Here is a 27,077-nt window from a genome sequence, read left to right as displayed (position 1 = left end):
TCACATTGAAGTGACTTTAATATGGACAACAGGCTGTGCCAGGGGAGGTTTAGGCTGGATGTTAGGAAGAAGTTCTATACAGAGAGAGTGATTGGCCATTGGAATGGGCTGCCTGGGGAGGTGGCGGAGTCACCATCATTGGAGGTGTTCAGGAGACTTGATGGGGTGCTTGGTGCCATGGGTTAGTTGTTTAGGTGGGTTGGATTGGTTGATGGGTTGGACGCGATGATCTTGAAGGTCTCTTCCAACCCGGTTTATTCTATTCTATTCTAAACATAACGTTTCAGTGTGAATTTCTCCAGAATTTACCACAGGAATCAACAGCATGTGAGTCGTGACCTAATAAATAAGTTGCTGTTTACTGATTGAAACATAGTGAAGTTAAAACAAATATGTATTAAATATACAAAGATGTATCAAAACATATTAACCTTTAAAAATGGTATTGAGAAAATTAAAAAAAAATGCTGAGTGAGGTTTCTTAGCATTTCATGCACAATTTTTTCTGATAACCAAAGCTGGGAAGTAATTTCAGCTTACTGACTGAATATACTAAAGATCTGTTCAGGAAACTTATGGTTAAAACAGTTTTATGAATATCTATGTAGTGCAGTTAAATGCCTTATAAAAATAATGCTTTAGTCTAGCAGAACTGGGCAACAGTGAAAAAGTGATAGGGGTGCACATGCTTACATGGACCATTGCAAGACCAGTATAGTCAAATGTATTTCAGCATGAGTTTCAGCCTTGCCCTATGAGGAGAGGCTGAGGGAGCTGGGGTTGCTTAGCCTGGAGAGGAGGAGGCTCAGGGGAGACCTTATTGCTCTCTACAACTACCTGAAGGGAGGTTGTAGCCAGGTGGGGGTTGGTCTCTTCTCCCAGGCATCCAGCACCAGAACAAGAGCACACAGTCTCAAGCTGCACCAGGGGAGGTTTAGACTGGATGTTGGGAAGAAATTCTTCATAGAGAGAGTGATTGCCCATTGGAATGGGCTGCCTGGTGAGGTGGTAGAGTCGCCATCGCTGGAGGTGTTTAGGAGGAGACTTGATGGAGTGCTTGGTGCCATGGTTTAGTTGATTAGATGATGTCGGATGATGGGTTGGATGCAATGATCTGGAAGGTCTCTTCCAACCTGGTTTGGTCTGGTCTATTCTATTCTATTCTTTTCTATTCTGTTTTGGCACTGGCTGACTGTAAATTAGCCACCTGAATTCCTTCTTGGTTTGGACATAGTTTGCTCTTGCATCTCTTCAGTAGGAACAAACATAACTACTACGCATTTAATCTCTGTTTTGTCATTTGTCCACCAGAAGTGGAAGCATGGCATCTATGGAAGAAAACTTTCCTCGAGGGGGTGTGCAGAAAAAACCCACAGAAGGAAAAACACCCAACCTGAAGTTAGAGCGGGACAATTTGTTTGATGTAGGTTCTTTATGTGTTCTGAATTAACTCTTCTTAGAGCTTTTCCCTTGTCAAAATATGACCTGCAATCATTTCTATCCCTTACTTCTATAGAAGAGAAAGAGATAACTGCTGGTATCCACATTTTTTCTGATCTCTTAAAGATTCATGGGGTCAGATGCATGTTGAACCTCATGACAGAAAAAGTTCAGTGAAAATTACTGATTGGGCTTTAGAGTTTAAAATTCCCACAAGCATCTTATCCCAAGGTGCTTATGTAGTGAAGCTGGTGTTAGTGGATACAGACTGAACTTGATGTTTCTTTTTGTTTTGGCAGAGTGTGGTGCAGATCGCTTGTGCCACTCTTTTTTTATTGCCAAGATTGAAAGTTTCATAAACAATTAGCTTCAGCCCTAAATAAATATTTTGGAAGACTTGCATATAGACATAGAGCAAGCTGGTTCTCTTTTTTCCCTCCAATCATAGCATTTTCTTCTAATTTTGTTCCTGGCAGCAGAGTTCTGCCAAGACCAGGCTGGATGAGGCTCTGGCCAGCCTGATCTAGTGTGGGGTGTCCCTGCCCATGGCAGGAGGGTTGGAACTAGATGATCCTTGTGGTCCCTTTCAATCCTGACTGATACTATGATAGTGCAAGGTTCACCTCCACCCACTTTTATTTTTTTCCTCTCTTGATTTGCTTTAGGTTCACCATGAAGAGCAATCCCAGAAAAGAAAAAGGAGCCAAAGGGATCAAGGAAACCAGAAAAAGTTCAAGGCAGACAAAACAGCCACTGCTAAAGGCAGTGTTTTGAATATTGAGCCACTCACAGTTGAGGTTTGTGGATAAATGTTTGATTTAATGTGTAGCTCTCTTCAGGGCTACATAAAAATGGCATGTTCTTCCTCACCAAACCTGTAAAATATATCAGTGATTTGGGACAAAAGTGTGTTTACCACACTGTTACTACTGACTTGCCCAAATACCCACCCTGTGCTGTTCTTCCTGCTTTCCCAGGCGGTCTGTGAAGGGATGCTGTTCCTTGGTTGTATAAAAGAGGTCAGTGACTATGAGCTAGTCATCAGCTTGCCCAATGGACTATCAGGATTTGTGCCAGTCACACAGATCAGTGATGCCTACAGCAAAATGCTGAGCAAGGAGGTGGCCCAAGGAGAGCTCCTGGAGGTGAGGCCTTGGACTGTGGCTGTGATTTGTGCATGAAAGCTTGGGAGAGTGTTAATAATACCTCAGAACTCACCCTGAGGTCTTATCAAGAAGCCTGGTGTTCGTGCCTTGCAGATGAGTTACCTGCAATGCCTTAGCCTTGGCTATATAATCTTTGTAGATAGCCTGTTGAACACAAAGAGATTTGTGTTGCCTCTCTGCTGGTGAACCTGAATATTGATGCCTGGCTCTAGGTAATGATATTAGAAGTTAGAGAAGTAGTTGGAAAATGATGTGATGGCACAAGTGTTTCTTGTGCATGGGGAGTACCGTGGTCCTTCCAGTTTAATTTTGCTTTGCTGTGTAGACCTGCTGTGGGCTGATCTTGGTTTGGACCTGGCTTTTCCAAGCAACTTTTGCAATCTGTTGATAAAGCTGATTGCTAGAAAGAAAGAAGGAGGATAAAGTAATTTGTTACCTTGTCTCTCTGGTGTCATCTCTTCATAGTTTTTTTCAAGGTGGGATCTGCCAGGTGCACCAGCCTTTTGGTGGTTGCATGTTTCTCTGCTAAAGAGGGTGATGAGGCTAAGGTCGCTGCTGGCTCTGTAGGTATTTCCTCAGCTGCAACCTCTTGAACTGGGCTACGCAGTGTTCCTTTTTAAACAAAGCCTGCTGGTCTTGCTGACATCACATAGGATCATCACTGCCTCTGTATTGAGATCTTTGTGCTTGTGGTAATTCCTGCCTTTATTGTAGTGTCAAGGGGGGGTGGGGGGTGGGGGTGTTGATTTCAAAAGGTACTTCTTGCTGACATCACATGGGGACATCGCTTCCTCTGTATTGAGATCTTTGTGCTTGTGGCAATTCCTGCCTTTATTGTAGTGTCAACAGGGCGGGGTTGATTTCAAAAGCTACTTCCATAAGAAATTCTGTGCTTCTTATATTACTTAATGATGTAAAATTTGTATGTTTTTTTTCTTGATCATCTCACTGGGCAGGACTTGAATTCGCTGTTAGACATGTATTCTCCAGGGATGCTGGTCAGGTGTGTCGTGACCACTGTAGAGAAAAGTGCTGACGGACGCCGGAGTATTAAGTTATCAATCAACCCCAAGATGGTCAATAAGGGTCTGAACGCTTCAGCACTAGCACAAGGCATGGTATGTATTCTGGGTCTGTCACAGCCTCTTTAGGCTTTGGAGATGCTTCTTGCACAGCACATTGAGGAGCATTTCAGTTTGTCCTTGCATGGTATCAGAGCAGAACATGGGAACTGCTCCCACCGTGGTGGAGACTGAGAGGAGAGGGCAGTACTGGGTCTTGGCTGTTGGTTGCCACTCATGAAATCCATTCACTTGATTCTGTTTCAATATGGACAAGTTATTTAATTATTTATTTCTGGGTAGGTTTGTTGGTTATTTATACAGAGCATAACATTTAGCATGCATTGCAGAGGTGCTCAGTTGTTTGGTTTTTGTGTTTCCAGCTGTATGATTGTAGATGCATCTTTGTGGCTAGAGCACCTGGTATTTTTTTCACATGATGATTTGTGAGCTCTATACATGCACAGTTGAGTAAAGGCAGAGTTGAGATGTCACTGCCAGATCAGCTGTGCAATAAGAAATAATGTAATGTTCTTTCTGCTGCCCTGGCAAACTCAGTTCTCTGTCCTTATGAAACAAGTGAGTGGGGTGTGAAATCTTTTTATCAGATGTGCAGATGATCCAGCTGTTTTGTCATGTTACTGAATTGCAGTGCTTCCCTCCCAACAGCTGCTCTCTGGCTTTGTGGCTAGTGTGGAAGACCATGGCTACCTCATTGATATTGGAGTCAGTGGGACTCATGCTTTCCTGCCTCGTCAGAAAGCCCAAAACTACATCAAAGCAGTCAAGAAAGGTAAGTGCAGGAGGAGTTGCTCGGGTTAAACTGGAGGTGTGGAATGATGGGGATTAAAGCTTGTCATGTCTCTGGTATAAGTGCAGCTCAGTGAGAGTGTATCAAGGTGGAGTCTTTGAGTTACTGAAAACAGCAGTTTTGTGGCTGGTCTGCAACAAGCCATTAGGTTTCAGCTCGTTTTCTGACAGACTATGTTCCAAGCCCATCCATCCTGCTGGCAGTACGACCGCTTAGCTTGAGAGGAGTTCTAACTTCTTAAACCAGAGTGGACTCTGAAAAAAATTCAGAAAGAGTGGAAGGGAATCCCAGAATGTTCCTGTTGGAGGTTTTATGTTGTGGCTTGTCTTTGTAGGGCCTGATCTGAAAATAGGCCAGAACCTGAACTGTGTGATTGTGGAAGTAAAGAATGAGGGAAGGGTGGTCCGTTTGTCCGTTGATCGGTCAGAGGTTGCTGCATCCCTTGCAACAGAGAGACAGAACTGGACCCTCTCCAATTTATTGCCAGGGCTGGTGGTGAAAGCTCGAGTGCAGAAGGTAAGCTTTGGTTTGCCTTTGGTTTTTTGTTGTTTTGGGGGTTTTTGAGTCTTGCTGAAGTAGAGATAGACGTTTATGCCATGGAAAATTTTGTACTTGGGCTCAATTAATGTACAACAGCAAACTTTATTATCTGCTGGGCACTTCCTTCATTCATCTAAGAGCTGGTCTCTGTCCTGGTTGTGGTGCTATGACTATAAAGGCATGAATCTGGTGATAAAGCTTGAAGCAGAGTGGAAACCATTTTATGTTTCTTTGGGCTTTACTTGAGTAAAGTATTCAACCAGTTAGCAGTAGTCTTCAGAGGACACACAGGATTATCAAAAAACTGAAGGATTGTTTTTAAAAAGCAATGTAGAAAGGAGATTTTAAGTGGTTTCCCTGTCTCTTGTGATGTGCTTGTGTTTAGTACTGACAGTGTCTTTTTGTGAAATGTGTGAGCTGGTTTCTGTTTGAGCTGCACGGCAACTGCATCTTTTCTTTCCCCTTCTTAGGTGGCCCCATTTGGGGTCAAAATGACCTTTCTATCGTCTTTCACTGGCATTGTGGATTTCATGCACATGGACCCCGAGAAATCCACAAACTATTCTCCAGATCAAGTGGTAAGAAGTGTGAAGGGTGACTGGAGTTGGTGTGTTGCTTAGAACATCTCTTCTCTTCTCCAACATTTCTGTGGGATAGTCTCTTAAATCTTATTGATGATAGCTGTCTGTTTTTGCCTTTTATTTGAGTTATTATCATGGCTGCTTTAGAGCTGTAGAGCAAAGCTGGTCTTGGGGGAATGGAAAACTTATTTGAGAAACATGAGAGAGCCTTGCAAGTGATATTAAAATGACTTGTGCAGTCATGTTCCCCTCACTGCATTAGTAACAAACTACTCTGTAAACAAGAGACAAAAGCAAAAATCCCTCTTCTGTGAAGCTGTTAGAGTGGAAGTGATGTCTTAGTAATAATATTTGAAAGTGGTTGTAGGTGGGCAGAGAATTTGGGTACTAAGCTTACTACGTAAAGACATGAGCAATGGGTCTTTCTCAACTGTATTTACAAACTCATGTTTAACAAATACTCTGTCTTCTCCCAGATGAAAGCTTGCATCCTCTCTGTCCACCCCACCTCCAAGGTGGTGCACCTTACTCTACGGCAGGCCTTCCTCCACCCTGGGGGCTCCCCAAACCAGCTCTCCAGTGATCGCATGGGGGCCGTGGTGGAGGAGTCAACAGTGAAAGCTTTCTACAAGCAGTTTGGTGCCATCTTTGAGCTTGATGATGGTACTCTTGCATTTGCACGGGTAAGTACCAATGTGGTGAGGCAAGTCTTCCATATCTTATCACTCTCTACAACTACCTGAAGGGAGGTTGTAGACAGACGGATGATGGTCTCTTCTCCCAGGCAGCCAGTACCAGAACAAGAGGACATAGTCTCAGGCTGCGCCAGGGGAGGTTTAGGTTGGATGTGAGGAAGAAGTTCTATACAGAGAGAGTGGTTGCCCATTGGAATGGGCTGCCCGGGGAGGTGGTGGAGTCGCTGTCATTGGAGGTGTTCAGGAGGAGACTTGATGGGGTGCTTGGTGCCATGGGTTAGTTGTTTAGGTGGGTTGGATTGGTTGATGGGTTGGACACGATGATCGTGAAGGTCTCTTCCATTCTATTCTATTCTTCTATTCTATTCTATTCTATTCTATTCTATTCTATTCTATTCTATTCTATTCTATTCTATTCTATTCTATTCTATTCTATTCTATTCTATTCTATTCTATTCTATTCTATTCTATTCTATTCTATTCTATTCGTCTTAGTCTCCAGGGGAAAGAAGCTAGGAGATCTTATGTTCATAGAATGGTCTGGGTTGGAAGGGACCTCTGAAGGTCATCTAGTCCAACCCCTTCTGCAGAGTTCTACCTTTATGCTCTTTGTGAGACAAATACACCAAAAATAAGACGTGGTTGATGTTTTCCAAATCATACCTCCCTTTTTGGGGGCTGGAATATGGAAGAGGTGTTGTGGAAAGACTGGTGAAACTGCTGCATGGAGACAGTATGTTAGAGGAACAGTGTGTCAGATGCTACCACTTCAACCTGAGGTGCTTCCATTTTCCAAAAACTAAATTGTAATATTTTTTTTTTGTTTGTTTTCCTAGTTGAAACACCTTTCAAAAAACAGAAAATCCTTTAAACCTGGAGCATTTAAACCGGGATGCAAACATAAATGTCGAATCATTGACTACAGCCTGATGGATGAGATGTGTATTGTGTCTCTGAAGTAGTAAGTTTCATAGACTCATCCAAAAAAAATGAAGGAATAGAAGGGTGCGATTGAGTGTGGAAAATACCGTGGGGACTTGCTTTGTGAGGCTGGAACTTGCCATTTGAGGGTTTTTTTGGCTTGTATATCTTGTCTTGGGTCAGGTTGTCTGGGTATGTTGCCTATTCTCCCCCTATTATAGGAAATCAGGACACCATCTATATAGTTGGTGAGTGGAGGCACAGAAAGGCTAAATTATTTCTGCTGAGATAATGTCAGAATACTCTGGCTGAACAGGAAACTGAACCTTGGTCTTGCAAGTCTCAGCCCATTTTGTTTCTCCCTTTTATGTGCCCCTTTCATGGAGCCCTTTCAGGCTGTCACCTGAGATAGAGCCTGGTGAGCGTCCTTGAACTCTGTGTCCAGAGAACTGTTTTGGGAAATGGGTCAGTTGGAGTAAACCACAGAACTCTGGGGTTGTAGAGTGCTAGGCTCCATATGGGTTAATTATATTTGGGACAAGTCAAAATGGGGACTATCCCCTCTTAGCCTGGATTTCCTTCATGTTGACTGATTGGTCATCTCTTGCTGTGTCTCCAGTCAGATTATTGAAGCACGGATTCTGCAATACCGAGATATCCGCACAGGGGATGTGGTGCAGGTGAGCTTCTGAAAGACCTGTTCAGTATTTAATGGCTCTTATATGTACAACAGTGATCTGGCTGGTGTGCCTTTCCTCTGCCTGATACGTGTATTCAACTTGTCATCCAAACTAGGGAGGTGAAAATGAAGGGGAAAAAGAAAAGTCTTATTGCAGGACTCAGTTAATGGAATGTGATACTTTCCTTTCCCCATTTTGTTCAAGTTTTTAGACATGATGCTGCCAATCAGATTTCAGCCACAGTCAGTCATTTATTTATGGCCATGAATACACTTTTAGAAAGGGTTGATTGGAAAAAAAAAAACAAACACAAAAACTTGCCCTACACTCAAGTAAAAGTTCTTGTGTGGAACATCACAATCAGCTGATGGGCAGAAAATGCACAGTTGTTGTTATTCTTACATCTGACTTCTGACTGTATTGGATACATCTCTGGAAACAATTTAGTTTGCCAGAGTCAATAGAGATTTTGCAGAAGTAGCCTATTCTTAAGGAAAAGAGGCTGTTAAGCCACCTTATAAAATGTGTAAAAATTAATGGGTCAGATTGGTTGAATGGGGTGTGGGTTGGACTAAGATTGTATTTTTTGGAGGGTGGTTAGATTTGGTGGTGATTGGTGATGCAGTGTCTTGGCTGAGTTTACTGATCCTATACTGATCCTTTTCCCCATTTTGTGTTTTAGGGCAGAGTGGTTGCTCTGAAACCTGTTGGGGTGCAGGTGAAAGTGGCTGAGGGGATTAAAGGGCTCGTGCCATCCATGCATCTTGCTGATGTGATCCTGAAGCAGCCTGAGAAGAAATACAGCATAGGGGATGAAGTCAAGTGTCGGGTGAGAGCTGCCAGACAAGGTCTTCAGCTGCTTTGCATTCTTATTATTCTAAGTAATTAGCAGCTGGCTTGGTCAGGCAATGGCAGACATGCCTTTTGAAACCTCTTTTACTCCATTCTTACAGGTCCTAGAGTGCAATCCTGCAGGAAAGAGGCTGATCCTTACTCTAAAGAAAAGTCTTGTCCAATCAAACCTTCCAGTTCTCTCCAGTTATGAAGATGCAAACCCAGGGCTGATCACACACGGCTTTGTGGTGTGTGCAAGGGAATTTGGCTGCATTGTAAAGTTCTACAATGATGTCAAAGGTCTGGTACCCAAGAATGAGCTGAGCTCAGAACCCGTATCTTGTCCAGATAAAGTCTTTCATGAAGGCCAGGTAATTAATGTATCAATGTCATGCCTTGTGTTTGAATGCATAAGAGAAATCCGCAGTTGACTTGACCCCAGCATGGTTTTTCCCTTGGATGAACTAGCTACACCAAGTGATGCTTGTGTCCTTTCACTTTAAGAAATAGATGTGCTCCATTTAAACAGACTAGGCTGTGAAAGGAACAGCTCCTTTTTTTGAGTATTTCACAGACCTTTGTTCTAGGCTTTCCCTGTTCTGGTGTGCAGGAGGCACCATGGTATTTGATACAGGGGCTACACTTGGCTGAGTTACTGAGATCTTAGTAGAAGTTTGGGGTTGTAGGCTGCACTTTCTTCTTAGGAAGTTAAAACCCTTAGCTACAGAATTGGAAGAAAGGGGTTTTCTGCCTCTGCATTATTCCATTTTTCTTGTTTGTTTCAAGTCCTGCACATCTTAAACCAGGCACTCTGGGAACCATGCTGTTTATCAAGTTGTGGTCTTTGTTGTGGGCAAGCTTATAGGGATCTCAGTTGTATTTATTAATTTATTTTTTTTCTGCTGCTTTGGTTTTAATCCTGATGTTTGTGGGCTAACTAGTGAGGGTAATTTTCTAGTCAGGATTTCTGACTGCAAATCCAGAGATCTGAATTCTATTCTCAACTCTTCTACAGACCTGCTACATAGTTTTAGCAGTCATTTAATGGTTATGTACTTCTATTTTCTATCTGTGTGATCAGGACATTTGTTTCTGGTTGAACCTATTAAGGCTAGCAGGCCACTGACAATTTATGTGTGAGATAAAAGTAGTCTGTGCATTTCCCTGTCTCTTTTTCAGGGTGGTAGCACACTGAGGATGAGGGGCAGCTGAATTACACTTTTTTTCCTCTGCAGGTTGTTAAAGTAACAGTCTTAAAATGTGAGCCCCAGGAGGAAAGACTTTTGCTGTCCTTCAGGTTATCAGGCAAGCCTTCCACAGAGGGAGAAAAGGAGCGTACTCCAAAGAACAAGCAGGAAGTGAAATACCAAATAGGAGAGGTAATGAATTCAGTGACTGCTCCCTTTTTTTCACCATTTTCAAATGATTTGGTATCACTTTGAACAATTTTGCTTCAAGAAAAGCTGTTGGTGGTCAGGAGCTATCATTAAATGTGCTTTTGTTTTATTGTGTGATTGGCCTCCTGGGTCAAAAGCAGGATCTGCCTTGTCAGAGGTCAGGGTAAAGGAGTCCCAGGACAGCCCTTCTAAAAGTACCAATTAATGCTCCTGTTCCTAGATGGTTCTGGATGCTGCTAATGTTCTTGGTCCACAAGCAGTTTGTCTTTTTCCAGGTTAAAAAAAATTGCTTCAGAGAAATGCTTTGAAATGTTTCATGATTGTCTTTGGAATGAAAACAATTTTCAGCACCCTGCAGATACTGCTAATAAAGGAACAGGACAGTTCTAATCTTGCTTATTTTTGTCACCCTTCAGATGAAAGAGAAACAAGAGAATGTTTCTAGCTCTTAATTTCTCTGGGAGCTTTTTGGTTTACTGTTGACATTGGCACACTTTTTAGGCTTAGCCCTCTCAGTATTAGATTTTCTCTTATATAGCTGGGAGGCAATGACAGAGACCTGCAGCACAGGATTTGGTGCCTTGCGCATCAAAAGGAATGAATTCAAAGATGCTTGGAATTTTATATCGCTGTATTTGTTCTCTTTTTCAGATGGTTGATGTGAAAGTCTTGAAGAAGAAAGATAATGGGCTAGATGTTTCCATCTTAGAAGATGAAGGCAATGCAGTAGCCTGGATTCCCACAACACACCTCTCTGACTTCATTGGTACTTGTAGGCTGCTGTGGCATTGTCTTCAAGAGGGAGATGTCCTGCCCAGAGTTATGTGCTTGAGTGACAACGGAGAGCGTATCGTATCCTTTGCCACCTGAACCAGCAAAGCAGGGGGAGGGAGATACCTGTCAGGAAAGCAAAGTATCTGCACCAAACAGAAACTAGAGTAATGTGTTGAAATGAAAGTGCCCATCAAGCTAGTGATGCTTTAACAAATCATTGTAACTTGCATGTGTTACAAGTGAGGTTCATCTGCTGCTACAATCCCATCAGAACCTGGACTTGATCTTCCCAAGCATCTCCTGGGTTGTTAATCATAGTACAACCTTAGCTAATGTTTTTCTGGGCTTATGCCAAAAATCAAACCTGAAATACTAGAAATTGGATATTTCCTCCAGTGTGAAACTTATGCATCTTTAATTCTGAGCAGCTTAAGAGACATTGGTTGCTGTATTTTAATGGAGAGAGATCAGGACACAAATTGGAATTACAGGACTTGAGCACTGTCTAACCTGCAAGAGGTGCTCTAGCCCAAATAGTTAGTAGCAACAAGAGATTTGATTGGCATCAGGCTCCTTTCATTCATCTTTTATTGTTCTTAACTGGTTATTCAGATCTTGAGCAGAAAGGCTGCAGTGATTTCTGCTGTACAGGAGGAGCAAGTTGTAAGAAGTTTCTCTGATATCCAGCCTGGGATGCTGTTGACTGGTTATGTGAGGAATGTGATGCCCTTTGGAGTGTTCGTGGAGTTCCCTTGTGGTGTGACAGGGCTGGCACCCAAAGTGGTAGGCAATGCATTCATTTCAGTAGACATCCTGGGTAAGGAGGAATGCTTGAAACGTGGCTTATAGCAAAGGTACAAGGCTGTGAATCCTGAATTTACACAGCTTCCTTCAGCAGGCCAAAAACTACTTCTGGGTTTTTACCTTAATTCACTTCCAAAATGAAACAAAGGACTTCATTCAAGTGATCTTAAGCTTCAGCAATGACTTCATGTGACTTGAGAAATTCATTTTAATTGATGGCTTTTCATTAGTCTTCATTTCTTTTTAGGCATTTTCCTTAAGTCTTATCTCAAACCCTTCTTTTAAGCAGTACTGCAGATGGTTGATAGCAGTTGCATTCAGTAACCCTTACTCCTTTGTTTCCTTTGAACAGAGCATGAGTGACAAGTTTGTGACGGACACCAAGGACCACTTTGTGGTGGGACAGACTGTGATGGCAAAGGTGATGAGCATTGATGAGGAGAAGCAGCGCATGCTCCTCAATCTGAAGGTGTCAGAGTGCAGCTCAGGCAATGCTGCTGCAGAGAGCTTTGCCCTGCTGAATCAGTATTTCAAGGAGATGAAAGAAATCAGAAACTTGCTGAGAAGAAGAGGTAAAGGATTGCACATGTTCTGCTAAAGGGGGTAATATTGCCAAAAAAAAGAGTGGCTCTAGAGGAACAAAAAGGGGAAACCATTTTCTTTCAAGTGAAAGAAAGGGTAGTTTAAGCAAAGACTTGGATTCCAAGAGGAGTTTATTAGAAGGAAGATCTGTGTGTAGTGTTTAACATGGACAAGAAGGCTTTTCAGAACTACAGCTGGAACAGGCCAAAGTCCAGGCGAAGTTTATTTCTGTGTGCCTGAGTGACTTGCTACAAAGCACCAGTGAAACAGAACAGGCTGCCCAATGGCCAGACCTGAATTTCCTCAAATGCCTGAAAAGGGATTGATGATAAGCAGTGTGGGAGGCCCTCACTGCATACATTTGTTGGTAACTCGTAGCTAATGAGGAATTACCATTTCTACCTTCACCTTTTTAACTGTGACAATGAAGGACAGTAGCATTCATTTTTACTGGCAGATGAGAATTGCTCCTACTATTCTTATGGTACAGGAGTCTGCATCTGTGCATGCTGTGATCATCAGTTTGGTTTTTTGGCTGATATCTGTGCATGGAATGCCTGATTTTTACAGTGGGATTTTTCAACCACTCTGAGCCTTAGCCAGGATCTGCTTAACTAAAAAGTACAAGTACAATTATGATGGCTCTCAAGTGCTTGTGATAACCCAAATCTAGTGCTCCCATGAGGATGAGTTTACACAAATAGATCTGCCTAGTCATATTGTAGGCTTGCTGAATGAGTCCTCCAGCACAGGTATTCTCACATGCTGTTTTCCCAGTGTTAGGAATACTGGATGTGTTCCAGGTGATTTTTATCAAAATCTAACTTTACCTTTTTAGCTTCTTTTTATATCCAGTGGTGCTTTGTTACTTATGACAGTGAAGTGCCAAGTCTGTTTTGTGATTTTGGTATTAATCTGTTTTGCTTTCACCCTTTTCTCTGTGCAGTACTGCCTACTGATGTTTCTAGAAGACTGGAAAATATTCTCTCCAACGTTTTCAGATCCTCAATGTCATGTGTTTCTGCTTTGATTAACTCTCAGAATTTCCTTTATATTTCTACAGATTCAGGAGCCTAAACTTTGTTTTCTGTTGTGATATAAAGGCTTGTTTGAGTGCTCTTGAGCAAACTTAAAGGCTGTCTTTGTTTTGGAAAGAAACAATGTAGTTAAAATTGACTTCACACTTGTTCTTCCCTTTATTTAGGGGAGCTCAGCATGGCCCGAGGCCTTTGTGAGTTGGTGCCTGGGAAAGAGCTGCAGCTGGTTGTGCAAGATGTGAAGGAGGATGGCTCAGCACTGTTCAGTGGCAGCTGTGTTACAGGCTGGACTGTAACAGCCACTGGCTATCATCTGGGAGGTGAGGGCCTTTGCTTGCTCTGGTTTTTCACTGTCCTGAAATAAATTCTGCCAGTGAGGATGTGACATAAGAGGAATCTCAACAGAGTGAAAATGGGCTTGACAAGTACTTTAGTTTCCTAATGTGTTGCCCTGCAACTTGCATGATTCAGAATATATAGTTTAAAACTAACCATGCCTCTGCTACCATACCTCTATATGGGACCTAATCCCACCTCATATCTTGGGCATCTTGTTAAGGTCTAGCTTATGCTCCAAGGTTCTTAGCTGAAGGATACTGTATATAAAGTTAGTTATTAATACAAAACTCCAGCTTTCCCATTTTTTTTTCTTCTTACTTTAGAATTATGTTCCTTGGAGTATGTTCTATTTGAAATTGCTGTTAATTTTGTATTCAGATCAACGTGCCTTTGAAGCAGGACTGTGATTTTGGTACTTTGCAATTCAAAAATTCAAGCAGAGAAGTGCCATATCATGCAGAACCAAACAAGGGCATGCTGAGATAATGAATAAACCAATGAATCCAATATAAACTGCTAACTTTGTCAGGAGTACTAGCCCAGCACCTCCGTGTTCAGGAGAGTCTCTGTCTCCTGAGCAGGCTGACTGATGATGGTTTTGTGCAAATGTGTTAGTGTAATCTTTTTTCAACCCTGTATTACCTAGAATTTTTGCTTAGTCAGCTTTGTCTGCATTATTTAGGAGATGCATCTACATAAAATCAATTCAGTTCTTCCATGAGAGCATCAGCTGTTTTCCAAATGGAAAAAGCCAAACCCTTTGTTTTTTTTTCTCCTTGCTATTACTGTTGAAGGAATATGTTCTTTTCTTAAAGAGGCTTATTACACATTTGGTACCAAGTTGACTTTGTTACTTTATTCTTATTTGTAGACAAAAAAGTGGTTCCTGGTGAGAAAGCCAAGGCATTGGTTCTTCATGTGGATGCCCTCACATCTAAGGTGTATGTTTCTCTTCGGGAAGAGCTGTTAAAGCAAAGAGCCAAGCAAGTATGTGTTTGGTTTTTGTTTGTGTGTGTTGCTGTTTGTCTAGCAAACCAGATCATTACTGAATTCTGAGGGGGGTGGGTTGGCTATTTCTGCTCTATAGAACTGTGGGAGGTAGAGTGAAGGGAATCAGAATCTCAGCAGGAGAACTCACTATCTCCATTCCTGTTAAGTGGCTCGCAGAGAACTCTCAGCACTCTGCCGTCGTGCAGCACGTAGCGGAGCAGTTTGCAGTTGTGTCGTTGTTGGAAACAGGCCACCTGGCAGCCATCCCCATAGCATCTCACTTCAATGACACCTTCCGCTTTGACTCTGAAAAACTGAAGGTGGGACAGACAGTCTCTGTAACCTTAAAAGTAACAAAGGTGAACGACCACGGAATCTTGCTGGCAGTGCAAGGCCCAGCAAAGAAGAATGTTTACGTAAGGGTCCGGAAGGAGTCTGAGCCGGCAGCAGAAGAGATGATTGCTGTTGTGAAACACTCGCTTTCCCTGGGGGATATTGTTACTGGTACTGTTAAATCTGTCAAAGCAACCCATGTCACCGTTGCTATTGATGACAAGCTGACGGGTTCAATCCATGCATCCCGGATTCTGGACGAAGTGCCCATAGGCTCTTTTCCAACGTATACTCTGAAAGCTGGCCAGAAGGTGACTGCTCGAGTCATTGGAGGCAGAGAGGTGAATACTCACAGGTGGGAAAACATGCTCATAATATTATTTCTTGGGGAATGCAAGGGGTGAAACAGTTACTCAACTCAGATTATCTAGGCTGTTGCCTCTGTCAACAGATGCTGTTACAGCTACTCCTGCTGGAGTAGTTGAGGCCTGAGGAAATTTGCTATTGCTTTCTATCCTAGATCCAGGTTTCAGTAAATTAGCTCCCTGCCTGTGTCACTGTATTTATAATTAGGTATAGATTACAAGAAAAAAAGATTTCTAAACTCTTTTTAAGTTCTAGTAGAAGCCCTGAATACAGGCAAGATTTGGCCACAGGGGCTAAATTTGTCATTTTGGTTACCTAAATTGCCACTGAAATAGCCCTAGAAAGAACTGGACCTGAAAAGCTTTGGTAGGTTTAGAGGGCTTACTCCTCTTTTTTTGCCAATGCAAAGTGATTAACGGGTGGGTAACTGTGGGGTATGGGGAGATCTCAAGAAAATAATCCTTTTCCTGCCCTTTAGATACCTGCCCATCACCCACCCACACTTCAAAGAGTCCATTCCAGAGCTCAGCATTCGACCAAGGTGAGCATTGGCCTCTGTGCTGTTTCACAGACCTTGTGTCTTTGTAGATTCCCTCCCTTGTTTCCTCTATTTGTGAAGGAGCTGGCCATGAGCGAGGACCTTCACATCTATGCAGTGTGCCAAGGCCTCTTACTTTATCTTTCACACCAACTTGTGGCTGGGAGCTATGTTAAACTTCACAGTGCTCTCTTAATACATGATTTCTTTTGAATGCCATTTTGGCTTCAGCTTCTGCCAGTCTGGATTCTGGTGTGTCTGTTCATGTCAGAAGGATTTTCTTAAGCCCAGGGAAGTATTAATTCCCTGCAGAAGGATGCTGTTGGGGAGAGGATGAGCATTGCAAAGGCATTGCTGTAGTAGTACTGGCTCACCATAATCTCCTGGGTTTCTAACTCCTATCTTCTTCATTAGGACCAAAGCTGTCTTACTGTTCTCTTTGTTTGCAAACAGTGAAATGGCAGGGAAAGTCACAGCAATGCTGAACCTTAAAGAAGACAATACACTCAAGAAACTTGGACTGTACAATGTTGGAGACACAGTCACCTGTTTTGTCAAAAAGGTGAGACCAGAGTCTTCCAAAGAAATGTGCTGGATGAGGCAGCAAGTGGGGATGACCTCACAGGCTTTAGCTCAGACCTAAACACTGACACTGCTGTGGCTTCCATTAACTGTGAGAGTGGCCCATGCAAAGTGCAGTGTCTTACAGGGAGAGTAAGAGAAGGAAATCACATTTTCTGGACTTGGCAGAGTTGAGCTGACTCATCCTTTTTGACATGCCTATTGCCAGCAGATGCTTGTCACCCAGCACTCTAGCAAAATGGCCTTAGAGAAGTTGCATATGCCAACAAGCACAAAGTATGCTCAGTGTGCTTACTGTGAACCACAGCAGTATTATGGTGCAAGACCAAGGGCCAGAGTAGTTCTTTCTCTCCTTAAAAACTAGCTAATCCACCAGGGAAGGATTTTTTTTCCCCCCAAGATCTCATGCTGTCTCTCTGGTTATTTGTCTTCTCAGTATAATGTCCTCAAAAATTGGCTGGAGGTAGAAGTTGCCCCTGACATTCGAGCAAGAGTTCCTCATCTGCTGCTGTCTCTGAACACCAAGGTAAGAGAGCATTACAGAAAAGTTAACACAATTACATTTTTTTCCTATGCACATGGCTGCAGGTAATGACTGCAGACACTTGTGATATGCATATAAGTCCTAATCCAATGTTCTGCCTTTTAGACATTGGTATTCCTCTATGGCAAGCAAGTACTATGCCTGTAGCTAGTTTGGCTCAGGATAGCAGAGCTATTGGAGCAGTGCTGAGCTACCAGTCAAGTGTGCACAACAAAGATGTGTATAGAAAATGTAAAGCTTCATGGGAGAAACACCAGTGAGATTTCTGCAAAGCTCCTTTTATAGTAATCAGTGGAAATCGATGTCTTTTCTTTCAGGTCTTAAAACATCCAGAAAAGAGCTTCAAAAATGGCCAGGCAATATCAGCTACAGTGACTGGAACAGATGTCACTGAAACAAACCTCTGCTTGTCACTCACAGGTATAGTGGAGCCTTAACAGCAGAAGCCTATTGTATATGATGCTTTAATCAGAGGTGGCCTTGCACTGAGGTGAGGATATTACACTCGGAGCCAAGCAGTACCTCCCTGTAGGACAGAAGTAGCCCCTGGGACGCTGCCCCAGACGTAGCAGCAGGCAAGGCAAAGAGATGTCAAACCTTCAGACTCAAGAATGATTTTGCTACTTTCTCAAACTGAAGCCCCTCTCTGAGTCCTTAGGAACCTACTGCCTTCTAATCTCAGACATGAGATGCTGAATTTGTCAGTTATTCTGGATCCTGAACTGTGCAGCTTAGGGCTCTTTATCTGGGCTATCAGGGCATGTATTGCTGTGAACTGAAAGAGTGGATAGACTGCACCTTACCAAAAGTTGGTGGTTTGGTATGTGACTGGACAACTAAAATTGGCTTAACTGACTCAGTACCCCTATTACTTTTGTTGTGTGGGGTTTTTAGTATTATGAAGCCTTCTGTCTCCTTCACTTTTTTCAGGAATTCAGTCATTGGAGCAGGGCACTATCACTGTAGGTATGGTAACAAAGATGACTCCACACATTGGTTTGACCATTATGCTGCCAGGTGGGAAAACTGGCAAAGTCAGCATCTTCCACCTGAATGATACGTACAAGGAGAATCCTCTGGGTGACTTCAAAGTTGGCAAGATTGTCAGGTCAGTAATTCTCTTTCCTGTTTCTTCAAGCTGCAAAGCTTAGAAATAGCCCCCTTGGTAATAGGCCATAAGATAATGCCAGACTTGTAAGGGTGAGTCTGAAGCTAAGAAAAAAATGCTGACTTATCACAGTGCATTAGAGGTTGGAAGGGACCTCAAGAGATCATCAAGTCCAGCCCCCCTGCAGGATCACTTAGGGTAGTTGGCACAGCAATGCATCCGGGTGGGTTTTGAAAGTCTGATGACCTCATATGCATTTGGGTGAGTTTTATGTTCCACATTTGAAGAAGCCCCTTTTAAGCTGACTTCTAGAACTGTGTTTTGAGAGTAGTTGCTCTCTTTGGGATTGAGGGAAGCCACTTAACCCAGCTCAGCTCTGATTCTGTGGGCCCATGTGAATTTGTAACGCACAAGTAGTTGCATTTTCCTACTTCACAGACTTTTTGGGAATGCTGGAGAGCACAAAAGGCCAAGTGATTCAGCTGTAACAATCTTTAAGTCTTTTGTGCTAGCCACAGAGACTGGCTAAGGCAAGAGGATGCATTTCAAAAATCCCTTTAGGTGATTTCACAAACTCTTTGTGACATGCTGGTTTGTGTTAGCAAGTGCTCCAGGGGACAGAGTGGTTTGTTTCCTTGAGAGCTTCATTCTGCTAGTGAAAATATCTGTCTTGTACCTGTGACTTTTTTTAGCAGGTAAAACAAGCTTTCTGCTTTCTCCCCTTACTCTGTCATGCAGGTGTTACATCCTGTCCAATGAGAATAGCAAAATCCAGTTATCTTTGCGGCAGTCCCGGTATGTATCATCCCTCCAGTCTGTTGATCTCCTACTGTGGAAGAAAAGGATATTGAAATAAAGTAACTCTTAGCTTGGGTGGACTGTGGTTTGTTTGTTTAAAGGGATGAGAGTTGTTTGTACTTGAGAAAGATTTTTCCAGTGTGAAGATGTGGAGGTGTCTTGATAATGTAGAGCTGATCAAGTGGGCTTAGATTTAATTTCTGTTTTTAGACCTGACTGAATGTTTTTGTTTATTTGGAAAGAAAGGGCAAGTTCCACTATTTAATTTGCAATGCAGTCACAGTGCAAACACATTACTCTTCAATGTTGATTTGAACTGTGTTGATTAAATAGCAGACTTAATCCTAAATGTTTCTTAAAACGGAACCCTTTGCTTTGTCTTCTCTATGGAACAAAATGAATAAAACCTGTGAATTGAAGTGTCTTAGAAATCATAGAATCAATAAGGTTGGAAAAGACCTCAAAGATCATCAAGTCCAACCTGTCACCCAGCACCTCATGACTACTAAACCATGCCCTCAAGCACCACATCCAATCCCTTTTTGAACACCTCCAGGGATGGTGACTCCACCACCTCCCTGGGCAGCCCATTCCAGTGGCCAACAACTCTTCCTGTGAAGAACTTTCTCCTCACCTCAAGCCTAAACTTCCCCTGGTGCAGCTTGAGGCTGTGTCCTCTTGTTCTGGTGTTGGTTGCCTGGGAGAGGAGACCAACCCCTGCCTGGCTACAACCTCCCTTCAGGTAGTTGTAGACAGCAGTAAGGTCTCCCCTGAGCCTCCTCTTCTCCAGGCTAAACAATCCCAGCTCCCTTAGCCCTCAGTGGGGGAAAAAACCCAAGCCAATGCTGTACAGAATTTCAGACAACGTTCTGTTCTTCTCACTTTCGTAGTGTCAGAGGAAGCCAGGCTGATCTATTTTGTCTGGCTTTGTTTACAGCAGTGTGTCTATTTCCTAATGCTGTGTGTAGCTTGGCAGAGATGCAGATAGTCCATTAGTACATTTGGATAAACCAAAGGGTGTTTCTGATCTGGTACATTTTCAGGAAGTGCTGGCTACTGTTAACACTGATTATTTTATTTTCTTTTTAATATATATCCAGAGCAGAATGTGGATTATTCAGTCGAGTGCTTTAACTTCTGACCTCTCTTTCCTTTTAGGCTAAAGCCAAAGAGCAACAGCAAAGTGGAGGATGTTGAAATAGCATGTATTAAGGATGTTAAAAAAGGGCAGCTAGTGAGAGGCTACGTCAAATCAGTTGCTCCATCAGGTGTATTCTTTGCGTGAGTAGCATGAGAAACTTATCCTGGGAAATGAGAGGTTTGGGAAAACTTACTTGTGAGCCTACAAATCTGGAATCTTCTTTGAGGAGGGTGGTGTCTGGTGCAATGCGATGTCACAAAATGAATTCCATCCTGGGAGTCAAGATGTCATTGCTGCATTCTTGAGCCTGTGAAAATAAACCAGGGAAAATTTGTGTAATGCTATGTAGAACTAGTTGTGCCACAGATAGAGTCCCTCCACTCTGGGGTTTTTTTTGTTTTCTTTCTCTCCACTATGGAATACTCATGTTTGGTTTTCCTCCTCTTCTCAGCTTGTCCACTTCTGTTCTGGGCCGAATCTTGTTCCAGAATGTTTCCCCTTACTTTGTACAGAAACACTCCTTATATGAAAAGTACCTGCCTGAAGGGAAGCTGCTCACTGCCAAGGTGCTTGGGTAGGTCCAACATTATTTAAAAGGGGCTGTGATTTAACAGAAAGGACATTGTGGAGGAGGAGAGGGTGGAAAGAGGGAGGATAAAAGCTGAGAAGATTTGAAAGAAGTTCACATCCTTGCAGCAGTCACTGTAAATGCTCTGACATTTTGTCCTCTTCTTTCCTGCTACTCTTGGCAATGCACCACAGTGTAACTGGAAAACATGTTGAGCTCTCTCTCTTGCCTGAGGACACTGGGATGCCAAATGTCTTGCCTGAATCCCTGGGTCTACCACAGTATAGTGCAGAGGAAGAGAACACAGAGACAGATGGTAGGGGGAAGACAGAAAAGCTCACGGTGAAGGCAAAACGGAGAAGAGGAAACTCTGACAGTGAGCAGGTATGGATGGGATTGCAAGGGACATGCTAAAGGTCTTGATTGGCCCAAATACTGAAGAGACTAGGAAGATCTATGGGAATCAGGCTGAGGAATTATGCAGTTATTGAAATTATCTCCAATAAATTGTACTGGAGATAGTAAAGATCAGAAACTGTTCCACTTGGGTAGGAGTTAATTGAATTAGCCACCCAGTGGTGTTGCCTGTGTTGCCCATCCTGTTGGTCTTCACACCCTATGTAGGTGAGCAGGGGATTATTCCCTGTTGTCTGTGTTACGTGAGAGGACAGAAGAGGGTGTCAGGGCAGCACCCCTCTCTCAGACTCTTTACTTTGTAAACAAAATTGCCTTTAAGATTAATCTCAGTTGCTGCCCTTCACCATCCACTCATTTTCCCTTATTGCAGGAGGCAAAGCCAAAAAAAAGGAAGATCTGCCCAGCAGATGAAAATGACAGTGGAATTGAGGTATATTACCGAGAGGAGGATGATGATGACCAGGAGGAAGTGGCAGCTAAAAAGAAATCTAAGGTGAGAAGTTTGGAGGAGAATCTGAGCTTTAAATGACTTACCAGCCCTATTGAGAAGTGTCAGTTCTAGCTTGGATGACAGTGTAACTACTGCAGATCGGAGTGGCACAGACTGCTCTTTGTGTTACCTGAAAATGGTTTGAGATGATTTAAGTTTAAATTACAGCAAAGGTGACTGGAGTTTAATGTTTTTGCTGATGGGCTGTTAGCAAGTGTGGCAAGTCAACAGTACTGGCCAGAGAGAATCCACTAGCAAACAACAGTAGTCTGATCTGAAGGGAGGTTGTAGACAGACGGATGTTGGTCTCTTCTCCCAGGCGGCCAGTACCAGAACAAGAGGACACAGTCTCAGGCTGCGCCAGGGGAGGTTCAGGCTAGATGTTAGGAAAAAGTTCTATACAGAAAGAGTGATTGCCCATTGGAATGGGCTGCCTGGGGAGGTGGTGGAGTCGCCATCACTGGAGGTTTTCAGGAGAAGACTTGATGGGGTGCTTGGTGCCGTGGGTTAGTTGTTTGGGTGGTGTTGGATTGGTTGATGGGTTGGACGTGATGATCTTGAAGGTCTCTTCCAACCTGGTTTATTCTATGTATCTAAGTGTAAAAACTTCAAATGAAAACCCAGAGCATTCCTTGTTTCCTCCAACCAGATGAGGAAACCTCGTGAACCTCCCAGGTTACAGGTTTCCGTGGGCTTCACCTGGGATGAGGACATAAATGCAATGGATGTACCTATGCTGAATCAGAAGGAACAGAGCTCAGAGAGTGAGGAGGAGGAGGATCCTCAGTCAAAGGTACTGTATACTGGTGTTGCTTGCACAGGAGACACCACATGGTGGCTCTAACTTGATGTATGTGACTGTCTGCCTCATAGCAAAGCCTTCTAACCCAAGGGAGCACCTCTGACCGCTAATCTGGAAGTTCTTTGAGCGCTGGTCTTAGCAGCAGATATCTGAAGCAGAGGGAAAGCAAGCCTTATTTTAGCATGGCTGCATGAAAATAAGGCTTTTCATGACAACTTGCTAAAAAAATAATTTAGGGTCAAACAAACATTTTCATCAGAAATAAGCTCATGAAGTGCTTTCGTACTCACTCGTCAGTGTTTCCTCTGTCCCTCAAAATTCACCTCCGTAGTGGTCTGGCATGGCTGATGCTTTAGAGGACACAGTCTCAAGCTGTGCCAGGGGAGGTTTAGGCTGGATGTTAGGAAGAAGTTCTTCGTAGAAAGAGTGATTGGCCATTGGAATGGGCTGCCCGGGGAGGTGGTGGAGTCACCATCACTGGGGATGTTTAGAAAGAGACTGGATGGGGCGCTTGGTGCCATGGTTTAGTTAATTAGATGGTGTTGGATGATAGGTTGGACTCAATGATCTCATAGGTCTAGTCTGTTCTGTTCTGTTCTTTGTTGCCTAAGGAATAGCTGCCTTGTGCAGAGAACTATGGCACTGTCAGCTCCCAAATGAGGCCTGAGTCACTCTGGTGATCCAGCAACATACTCAAGTCTTGCACAGTTTCTCCCCATGCATCCTGGACTTTTAGAGTGAAGAGGGGTGGTGAGCATTGGCTGGGATGGTAAAAATGGAAGCATGATAGGGAGGGGTGAAGTGTGAATCCTGCAGTTGGGGTGCAAAACTAGTAAAGTATTTTGTCCCTCAATATATTACATGAACAAAAAGATTTCATATACTACTGCTCTTGGAAGTGTGAACTGTTTGTGAAGATGTGTGAGGTCTGTGTATTGTTTTCCTTTTTTCTTAAGCAATTGACTTAATCTCTTCTGTGAAAACCATCTAGCCTTGGACACAGTCAAGTCTGATAGTGCTTTAGCTGGGCCTGTATGTTCCCACATGACATGCTAGCTTTTCCTCAGTCCTCCTTTTTTGCTCTTTCAGGTGAAGAAACAAACAAAGAAGGAGAAGGAGCTAGAGAAGCAGAAGAAGGAAAAGGAGCTCTGCAAATTGGAGGCAGCTCTAATGGACCCCAGTCGACAGCCCCAGTCAGCAGATGACTTTGACCGCCTGGTGCTGAGCAGTCCCAACAGCTCCATCCTCTGGCTACAGTACATGGCTTTCCACCTCCAGGCTACTGAGATTGAGAAGGCCAGAGCTGTGGCAGAGAGAGCACTTAAGACAATCTGCTTTAGGTAATAAGCTCTGCCTTTCTTTGTCCCAAAGAATAAATCATGATGAGGTAGTTGTGGTGAGAGAATGCTACCAACTGGGAGAGATGCAGCATGTGTGTGTCTGTATATAGTGGCAGAGTCTGTTTCAGTGAGCTCAAAAGGATTAAATGGTAACAATTGTCAGCTGGCCCTTTGAAGGTCTGACCTGAGTCACCACAGTTGGCCTGCAGCTGACTTGTTGCTGCTCGTGAGCACACAAACACCTTGAGGTATCCCTGAGCACACAGACATACTTTGAGCAAGAGGAAGGGTTTGGAAGAGCATAATGCTGTCAGTGATGTTGTCCTTAAATCAAAACATGAAACAAACGGTGAAGCTCTTGTGGTTTTTCTGCAGGGCTGCTCCCTTGTGTATTACATCACCTCTCTATACAGCCTGATTAAGTATATTGTACTTTCTTGAATCATCCTTGTGGTTCTTAATTGCTAACTACAGTGGTCAGAAGTTGGTGTGCAGTACACTCCCTTCCTTTGTCCCAGAGGCAGGCTACAAGTCAGTAAACCTTGCTAGAGTGGTTTGCAAAAAGCTTATGAAGACTGGTAAAAGGCTAAATATTCTCCTTCACATCTGCTTCAAGGGAAGAACAGGAGAAGCTGAATGTCTGGGTAGCTCTGCTGAACTTGGAGAACATGTATGGTACCGAGGAGACACTGATGAAAGTTTTTGAGAGAGCTGTTCAATACAATGAACCTCTGAAAGTCTTCCAGCATCTGTGTGACATCTATGCCAGTTCTGAGAAGAACCAGGTAAGACAGAGCAAGCAGGTCCCAGGCACGTATCCCATTCAGTCATGACATAAACTACCAGTTGTGGCTGTATAAGCTTCTGGTTGTCACCTGTTAGGCTTGTCCTGTTCCTAATGGGGATTAATAGTTATGATTGACAGGGGACAAGGAACTCTTGATAATTGCTTTTCTGTCTCAAGGGTTTAGAGATGTGTGGGTCAAAAGTAAGCCTTTTAAAGCTTCATTATGAGTCTGAGCTAACCCAATTCTGCCCTTCCAGAAAGCAGAAGAATTGTATCACACAATGCTGAAGCGGTTCCGTCAGGAGAAATCAGTGTGGCTGAAATATGCCTCTTTCCTCCTGAAGCAAGGCCAAACTGAGGCTACACACAGGCTTTTGGAGCGTGCTCTCAAGGCATTGCCCACCAAAGAACGTAAGCACTCTTTTCCCTACACTTTATGTGCTTCATGTGTTGCCTGTGGCAATGCTGGTAATAAGTGAGAAGTGCCATCAGTTGGTGCTGGACTTGCTCCCCTTGAGGGGGGAATTTCAACTTGAATATCAAAGCTAAATCCTTCTGTAATGGAATTTGCTGTGATGGGCAAAAGCAAAGCACCCAAAGCAAAGATGACTTTAAGTCTTGCAGTCCTCTTACAGTCCTAGAAATGTTGCATTGGTCTAGTCCTAGGTTTTTGGGGCTGCTGGTGGATCCAGCAAGATGCATTTTGAATGTAAGAATACTTCTGCAGAGAGCTGAAATGGAAAGTGAACTGTAGCCATTCTCTTTCCCACTCTGATCCCACCTTGGTCTAGAACCACTTTGCAATGGAACCTATTGTCTCTGGGGGCAGATGGTGCTGTCTCTGTGCCTGCCTCTGTTCCATGTAATCATCACTCATGCTTGGTAATAGGGAAGAAAACTGCTGTGATACTCTAACATGTCATTACTTGTTTCAGATGTGGATGTCATTTCAAGGTTTGCACAGCTGGAGTTCCGTTTTGGGGACTCAGAACATGCCAAGGCCCTCTTTGAGAGTACCCTCAGCAGCTATCCCAAGCGGACAGACGTCTGGTCCATCTACATGGACATCATGATCAAACACGGCAGCCAGAAGGAAATACGGTGAGTTGCTCTACAGCCTGCAGAGTATGCTGCTTGGAGCACCCTGAGAGGTACCCTGCAGCATCAGCTCGTACAGGGCTTCCCAGTGCAAAGCAAAATAGAATTTTTATCATCTAGAGAAAGAAAATTGGGGTGTGTGGGAGTCTTGATCCGTGTCAGGACTGAGGACACTTTAAGGAGATTGACCCATAGGACAGAGGGGAACTTCTTAGTAAATAATGGCCTGACAAAACTAGAGGACTTGCACTGATAGTCATCTGTCCCCCTGGAGGGATTGCCTTGTATCTGAAGGGTGAGGTCAAGCCCTTGTGTATCTTACAACAAAAATGGAGAAACTTTTCTTATTTCTCTTTTCTTTTCTGAGAGTTGACAAAAGAAGGTCCAGCTTCACACACTACAGACCCAGCCACATGTACTTAATGAATGCAGGGTCAAATACAGTGTCTGGATCTTAACCTGAGCAGTGACCTTCATGTTCTCAAGCAAATAGAAGGCTTCTACTTGGAGATTTTGGCCAATTGTCAAGAATCTCTGTCTTCAAGCACCAGCACTTTGCAGTGGTTTGCAGGTCTTCCCCTGAGTTTCTACTCTTTGTTCAAAGGCACGATAGAGGTCTTGTACTGAGTTCTGTTACCAACATGGCAGCCTAAATCACTTTGGTGTTTTGCAGGGACATCTTTGAGAGGGTCATACACTTGAGCTTGGCACCAAAGAAGATGAAATTCTTCTTTAAACGCTACCTGGATTATGAGAAGAAATTTGGTACAACAGAAAGTGTCCTGGCTGTTAAAAGAGCAGCACTTGAGTATGTGGAGACCAAGAGTTCCCTTGTTGACACCTAATTACAGCACAAGTGAAAACAGAGAGTCAGCTCTCCATGCTGTATGGGAGCTGAGACGTGTGGAGTTCTGCCATGAGTGTCCATGGACAGTGAGTTTCTGGAGACTATTGGTCTATGACCAAACCAAACTGGAGAGAACAAGCAATCAAAGTAAAAGATTTGATCAGTATTTGCAGCTTTGTCCAGATGTTACAAATTATCCTAGTCTGATGACTTTGAAGACATGTTTTAAAATATAGACTGTTTTATAATAAATACAGATTTCAGCCATGTCTGTTCTGCTTTCCTGGGGAAATGGTGCAGCTATGACCCATTACTAACTACAGCAATGTCTTATGAATTGGTTTATCTGTTTGCAAGATGGTAGAGAAGATTCTTGCCTTCCAGCTGAATTAACATGTTGAAAGATTTCTCAAGTGCCTTTGTGCTCCTAGAAATTGGCAAAGCAACACAGAATTGTAGCACAGTTGAGGTTGGAAAGGAGCACTTGTCTCAAAGCAGGGGTCAGTCAGACTAGGTTATTCAGCTCCACATCCAGGTTTGATTTTGATTTCTCCAAGGATTCTGCAACTTCTCTTTGCAACCTGTTCCAGTATTTGAACACATTTACAGCAGCAGGGAAAAATAAATCTTTTTTAAAAAGAAGTGTTTTCTTGCATTTGAAAGGAA

The 27,077-nt window shown here is 43.2% G+C and overlaps 1 protein-coding gene across 1 annotated transcript; it reads left to right on the top strand.

The window, feature by feature from the left end:
- Positions 1 to 1,316: 1,316 nt before the first annotated feature.
- On the top strand, positions 1,317 to 26,556 carry PDCD11 (programmed cell death 11). Its single transcript, XM_054163572.1, has 35 exons — positions 1,317 to 1,423; positions 2,106 to 2,237; positions 2,418 to 2,585; positions 3,563 to 3,724; positions 4,337 to 4,460; positions 4,813 to 4,994; positions 5,489 to 5,596; positions 6,076 to 6,282; positions 7,131 to 7,255; positions 7,835 to 7,895; positions 8,578 to 8,724; positions 8,849 to 9,100; positions 9,965 to 10,108; positions 10,778 to 10,978; positions 11,513 to 11,683; positions 12,057 to 12,276; positions 13,491 to 13,643; positions 14,534 to 14,649; positions 14,820 to 15,340; positions 15,830 to 15,892; positions 16,343 to 16,451; positions 16,908 to 16,997; positions 17,333 to 17,435; positions 17,946 to 18,123; positions 18,862 to 18,918; positions 20,080 to 20,202; positions 20,514 to 20,636; positions 20,825 to 21,014; positions 21,418 to 21,540; positions 22,187 to 22,330; positions 23,429 to 23,679; positions 24,296 to 24,464; positions 24,724 to 24,877; positions 25,402 to 25,567; positions 26,238 to 26,556. The coding sequence occupies exons 1-35, from the start codon at positions 1,322 to 1,324 to the stop codon at positions 26,407 to 26,409; spliced, it is 5,511 nt and encodes a 1,836-aa protein (XP_054019547.1). The 5' UTR covers positions 1,317 to 1,321; the 3' UTR covers positions 26,410 to 26,556.
- The last annotated feature ends 521 nt before the right edge of the window (positions 26,557 to 27,077 follow it).

Source organism: Dryobates pubescens, chromosome 8 (genome assembly GCF_014839835.1).
Source record: "Dryobates pubescens isolate bDryPub1 chromosome 8, bDryPub1.pri, whole genome shotgun sequence".
In the NCBI taxonomy this organism is placed as follows: Eukaryota; Metazoa; Chordata; class Aves; order Piciformes; family Picidae; genus Dryobates; species Dryobates pubescens.
The sequence above is the reverse complement of the archived record's forward strand: the minus strand, read 5'-3'. Positions and strand labels throughout refer to the sequence as shown.

What these genes read in the sequence shown, in the direction of transcription:
- PDCD11 (XM_054163572.1), top strand. Translation starts at nt 1,322, where the DNA reads ATGGCATCTATGGAAGAAAACTTTCCTCGAGGGGGTGTGCAGAAAAAA. An exon ending in CATCAAAGCAGTCAAGAAAG is followed by an intron (nt 4,461 to 4,812) that starts GTAAGTGCAGGA and finishes TTGTCTTTGTAG; the next exon opens with GGCCTGATCTGAAAATAGGC. An exon ending in AGGAGGATCCTCAGTCAAAG is followed by an intron (nt 22,331 to 23,428) that starts GTACTGTATACT and finishes TTGCTCTTTCAG; the next exon opens with GTGAAGAAACAAACAAAGAA.